Source organism: Atta colombica, unplaced genomic scaffold (genome assembly GCF_001594045.1).
Source record: "Atta colombica isolate Treedump-2 unplaced genomic scaffold, Acol1.0 scaffold126, whole genome shotgun sequence".
NCBI lineage: Eukaryota > Metazoa > Arthropoda > Insecta > Hymenoptera > Formicidae > Atta > Atta colombica.
Window position 1 is genome coordinate 5,546,210 of NW_017259213.1, and position 6,188 is coordinate 5,552,397.

At 25.6% G+C, this 6,188-nt stretch overlaps 1 protein-coding gene across 1 annotated transcript; it reads right to left on the reverse strand.

Annotated features, from left to right (window-relative positions):
- Positions 1 to 2,295: 2,295 nt before the first annotated feature.
- On the reverse strand, positions 2,296 to 4,287 carry LOC108694941 (odorant receptor 43a-like). Its single transcript, XM_018204633.1, has 5 exons — positions 3,839 to 4,287; positions 3,670 to 3,769; positions 3,384 to 3,503; positions 2,547 to 2,702; positions 2,296 to 2,349 (listed from the first exon to the last, which is right to left on the reverse strand). Exons 1-5 carry the CDS (start codon positions 4,285 to 4,287, stop codon positions 2,296 to 2,298), a joined length of 879 nt encoding a protein of 292 aa, XP_018060122.1.
- Between the last annotated feature and the right edge of the window lie 1,901 nt (positions 4,288 to 6,188).

The following is a 6,188-nucleotide window of genomic DNA, read 5'->3' on the forward strand; positions in this document are numbered from 1 at the left end:
TTATATATGCAGAATAATTGATTATAGAAATTATACTACAAAAAAAGATAATACAATTCCATTAAAAAAATGACAATGATTTTCACATGATGGGAAGTTATTTTTTCGAAAATTTTATTGTTATTTCTACTGCTACTTTAACAGCACTTGTGCAAAGTTAATAATAAGATCGTTAAATTATTGATAAATATCATTATGATAAGCATAATATCTTATATTTTTTATCAATATTTGCATTTTATACGTTGCTGCATGATGATTACATAATCAAAAATAAGGAATATGGAAAATAATGCAAAGGTAAAAATATAGAAGCTTAAACATTTAGAATATAGAAAAGTTAATAATAGGATCAATGAGAGAGCAGGGAGTTCTAATTTTTACAATAGAGATTTTGCTATGCATAATTGCAGTAATTCAATATATGTGATAATGAGATTATTAAAAATAGATGGATGAATATAAGACGTCACCGTCGCAATATATGCTATTGTTCACATATGCTATTTGGCAAACGTATTATTACCTATAGGTACGTTGTACAGACATATGTTTTTATAATGTTATCGTCTTCGAACGAAACTCTTGGTATAATTGGGATCGAACCCTTGGCGGACTCGTTTGACCATTCAATTATGTATTAACTTGCGTATCCTGGTGTCCCCTAAATAGTAATCATACACAACCGATCATGCATGCATGGGAATATATTACATGTATGGCATTGTATTCTCGTAATTCTTGTTATTTTGATAATGATTACTTTGGAAAGATATAAAGAGGGATAAATATGGTTTAAACCCTTCTATACTAAGGTAAATTTTCAGGATATCCAGAAATATAAGATTGGATTCAATGCTGTTTTATTCATATTTCATTTAATTGATATAACAAAATGAGTAAAAAGAAGTAAATGATATATGCTGTGAAACTTCTTTTTCTGTTAAGGCTCCTAAGTAGTCACCTCAGCCATTTTGACGTCATAAGCGAGAAACGATCGTTGATTTTTCTTGCATGCCATTTGTAAAGAGAATTTGAATAAAGCGAAATGCGATGAGATCATATTAAAACATTTGTAAAAATGGACAGAGGTTATCCTTATCTCCCTTAACAATCTGTAAATGGACTTCTAAAGTGAAAATAGGCTATGCGCATTGAGTAAAAACTTGAGTAAAAAACTGATAGATCCACTTTATGTGCCTTTTACGCCTATTGACTACTCAAGAATCTTAAATGAAATCGCGTCCGATCGTACCTTTTTTATTATAGAAAGGTTAATTGTAAATAAATGGTAATTGGAGATGCTGCTTCAATGACTTTGACCTTGACTTTGTTGTCAAGATTATGATCTTGAGTGACCTCCAACATGTTTTAGTCGGTCATCATTATTTGTTATTATAATAAAAATTATTGACAAAATAATTTTTATAAATAGAATGTAATTTTTTAACACAAGGTATACATTCTACTATATATTCGACTATATTTTGTTATAGTTATAGTTTAATGCTTCTTTTATACCAAATCGGGATAAAGTAGACATTTCGAATGAAGCGAAGTCCATCCCATATTCTTCCCTGTCTAGGAGCGAGATTCAACTTTCCATGCATCCCTTCCATACTTCTGCATAAGAGTGTCCTTCATTGCGAAACTATAATTTAAATTATAACATTTCTTTTATTTTATAATATAGCTAAAATTGAAAATTTCTGTGTAAAATCCTATATTACAGTTCAAAATATACAGATAATAATTAATTTTGACTCTTAATAATTCTTTAATAAATAACAAGTAACTGCTAAATATTGTTGGAGATCACTAAGAGTCATGATCTTGACAATATATATCAAAATAGTCTAAATTTGTTGTCCAAAGTGAAAATTTACTACTGAAATTACACTTTAACTTTAGACTTAACTCAGAAACTAATCTGAGAAATTAAGAGATCGCCTAATTATTAAGGCAAAGTTCAGGATTATGACAACATTTCTCAAGATCATTGGGAGCATCCCCCATACTGTATAATTATCAAATATTTTTTAAAATAATTCAATTTATAAAAGGCAGAAATTTAAATTGATTTAAGTTGATTTAAATTTTAATCTAAATTCAAATCTATACCTGAATATAATATAAAATCCGTATAATATTATATTTTAACTCATCAATAAGATTCAATTTATTTCCAATTAATATATAAATACTTGTAGAGTTCTTAAATTGTCATGTTCTATTAAAAAATATATATATAATGTTGAAAAATATTTAGATTCATCTTTATTAACCCTTTATTTATTAACCCTTTGTTGTATGCAAAACAGATATATAACCGGCTGACGTTTTCATTAACTGAAAAATACACATTTAGAAGTAATACAATTAATAACACATTCTATGATTGTAAAGTTCAACATCGTGCAATAAGTGCAATAAAATAAAACATAGGTACAATACATATAAAATTTATATGATATAGATTACACGAGAGATATCGCAATAACAATTAAATATTTTATAATGCAATAATTATAATTAAAATACTTTACATCGCAAAATGTTGCCATTGTCATCGGAAACACTTTTCCAGCGGTAAGATAGACTGGTTTAGTGCCTCTTATCAATAGAAACAACAAATCTTTCGCAATTTTTGGATCCATGAAATACCATTTATTATTATATGCCGCATAATATATTTCATTACACTTAAAAATATCAAGAATGTTTTTAGATACCGATTATTATATGCATTCAAGACCGCTGCGAATTCATGTGCAGATTATTATATTACGATAATTATGTACAATCATATCACATTATGTAAGTATATAAGAAGACCAAATGCAAAAAATTATCTACTATATATTTAAACTTTTGTATGTAAATAATATCAAACAAGATAAAATATTTTAAAATATTTTAAATAAAACTAATATAAATAAACTATTATAAATAAAACTATGGTAAAAGGAAAATTACTAGAATATTAATAGCAATTCTGTATGCATTAGTTGCACAATTAAATAAGATAATTATATCACATATAAGATTGTAAAATAACGTATAGATCAGATTAATATTGCATGTACAGTTTAAGTACAACAATTAATAATCAATTTTTGGGAAAAAAATTGCTGCAGATTTTATATTGATTTTATATTGAAATTCTTTTCTTTCATATATTTTAATATAACACAATTTAATATAACACAATTATAATATCTATATTTCTAAAAAACAATATTAATCTTTTAAATAATAAATTTAAACTAATCAAATTAAATTGTCACTAATTATTTTAACATTATATAAGTAATTACTTTGAAATAAATTGATATAATATTACATATGTAAACTGCTTTTATAATAAAAAGAATAAAACTCACCCGAGCCATTAAAATCTCACCCAGGGCACAATAGAGGCACATATGCGAAAATATAGTGAAAACATTGCATATAAAATATATCAAGTGAGTGATCGATAGATTATTTCCTTCGTCGAATAGCTAAATAATTTATGATACGTGTTAAAGATATAATATTCTCATATTGGCAATACTTTAGATGTTTGTAATATTTAATTTAATAACACGTAATATATATTTTTTGTTTATATAAATTGTCAATATCTAATTTATATAAATAAATTTTTATTTGTAATTCAACACTTACGATAATTATTCGGAAGCCATAGAAAGCGAAAAGTATTGCAAAGTACACAAATAACGCTAAAAGTGTTATATTATACGTATCTTCAATAACGCCAATGGCTCTATAAAATATATACCTTGTATTATGTATATTTAATTAATAATATATTTTATTCATATAAATATCAAACCTAAGTAAATGAATGTGCTTTATAATGCAACTTTTCAGCATATTGCGAGAATTGATATATTTATCCAAACATGTTAAACGATTTTTCAAAATATCCAATTGACCGCATATGTGAAAAATTAGTAATCCAAGGAAATTATCGATTCCAGTATAAGACATAATGGCAAGTAGAATGTAAACAGCTTGACTAATAAATGTTATTTCGTATTGCGGTCTTTTAGTTATATCGTAAATATAATACGTTTGTAGAGGCATTGGCTTGCCTGGATCAGTGATATTGGGAATCAGTCTCATTGATATTCCAAAGCTTGGGAGAATGATAATAAAAAAACATGCTAGTCCCATTATGCAATAGGCACAAGTAATAATAATACGTGCAGTGTACGCTGTTCTGATCATAACGTTTCTGTCTTGAACACTTTTCGACTTTATCCAATCTTCCGCGATCATATTCATAATTGGTATGATAGCTTTAAAATTTGTTAATATCAAAATTTTAAATACGTATTTAACAGTAGATATAATTAAATTGAAATTAAAACTATAATAACATTAATCTTAAGCAATAAAAAGTTTAAAATAAGTAGACAGATATAAAGCTTAAATATTACTTTTATATAGCTTTAATAACAAAAATAATATTTAAGTAAATAATAAAACAAATAGCAAATAGCAAAATAAAAAGACTTAATAATCTAAAATGTTTATTACACTGTAATCATAGTGTAAATAGATTTTTCATTATGCACATGAATGAAATTATTAAATTGCCTAGAAAGTCTATACTGATTTATAAGAAAAATTTTAATAAAAAGTTTTCTAGGTAGAAAATAACTTTAAATGCATTATTTTGTTCCAGAATATTTTTCTATCTTTCAAATAATTTTGTAATTTCTTTGACGTAAAAGTGCTGGATTTTTGAATGTCAATTATTGAAACATCTGCAGAGATTCTTTCCGGACAATTATTTTATATATAAATTATTCTTATTTATATTTATATATACTTAATTTATAAAATATTCTTTGTGACATTATAATTTTATAAGTTAAGGAGTTATTGTTTTTAATTTTATCTACCTTCCTTCTTCCACCAAAAGATTACGATTCTTATTGAACAGCTTATTGCCGGCAAGGTAAATTGTAAATTGTCTAACATTAGCATTATGTCTCCATAAATTCTTATGAATGAATGTATAGAAGGAATCAGTACGCCACATGTTACGGATAGAAAAACGATAAGCACTCGAATATTGCACATTAATTTCTGTCGAGTGTTTTTTGCGGTTTTAGGCCAAAGTCCAATAAAATTTAAAGCAATCCGATTTAATTTCACCGCCCATTCGAAATCTACCTATAGAAATCTTAATAAATCGAAATTCATATAAAACATAATTATAAACACGCACAAATAAATCCGCAATTAAAATAAAATAAATAAAATGTTATTTAACAGAATGTACAAATAAATATTATAAAATATTTAAAAATAACTTTTTATGAATTATTAATTATAAATATATTTATGAATTATGTTTGATTACACAAAATCAAAAATTATTCCCAAAAAATACTTGTTATAAAATAAGAGTATCATATACATTTGCTCTAGTTAAAGCTAATTTACTATTTTCTAATAAGTTAATCGACATAATACTGTATAAAAAACTAATTAAAAAACTTTTTATCATTAATAAAATAAAATATATCTTAAGTCCCACTACTATTTGCACATATGCACATAGTAAATAAATATATTTTCATATCTTTTTTTTTTTCAAATTACAGTTTCAACGACGAGCACCTTTATATTCGGCATACTTTGTATCATCCATATCGAATGTTATCTACAGACTGACAGCTGTTTCCTTTTTATGCAACAATGTTACCTTCTACTTAGCAAGAAGTATTGCTTGCGCATGCTCTTAATAATTCTTGAAAGGACTGAACGATCTCAACTAGCAGCGAAGTATTTTAAATATTCTATATTGCGCGACCCTCGTTTTATGTTTTTCAGAAGTTTTCTGCATCCTGAATATAGTGTAAAACTTAGGGATAAAAAATATTCGTAACAGGTAGGTATTTTTCTCAAGTTATCAAAAAAAAACGTGTTTATATACACTCGTTATATCCCACGCTCCGATTGTCTCTTTGCTATAGTTATTAATAAATTTTGTAAGAAAGCATCAGTTATTCGTTTCGTATTTATTAGAAAAGATACATTTGTAATATCTTCGCTCTATCTGAGTGTGTAATGAACATCGAGTTTGCTTTCATTTTATACAATATATCGAATATTTAATACAAATTAAATCCTAATAAATCTAAATAAATTATATATATATTATATAT

Coding starts and splice junctions, on each gene's coding strand:
- LOC108694941 (XM_018204633.1), bottom strand. CDS start 4,287: ATGATCGCGGAAGATTGGATAAAGTCGAAAAGTGTTCAAGACAGAAAC. Junction 2,703..3,383: donor GTGAGATTTTAATGGCTCGG/GTGAGTTTTATT, acceptor GATATTTTTAAG/TGTAATGAAATATATTATGC. Junction 2,350..2,546: donor CAATGGCAACATTTTGCGAT/GTAAAGTATTTT, acceptor TGTATTTTTCAG/TTAATGAAAACGTCAGCCGG.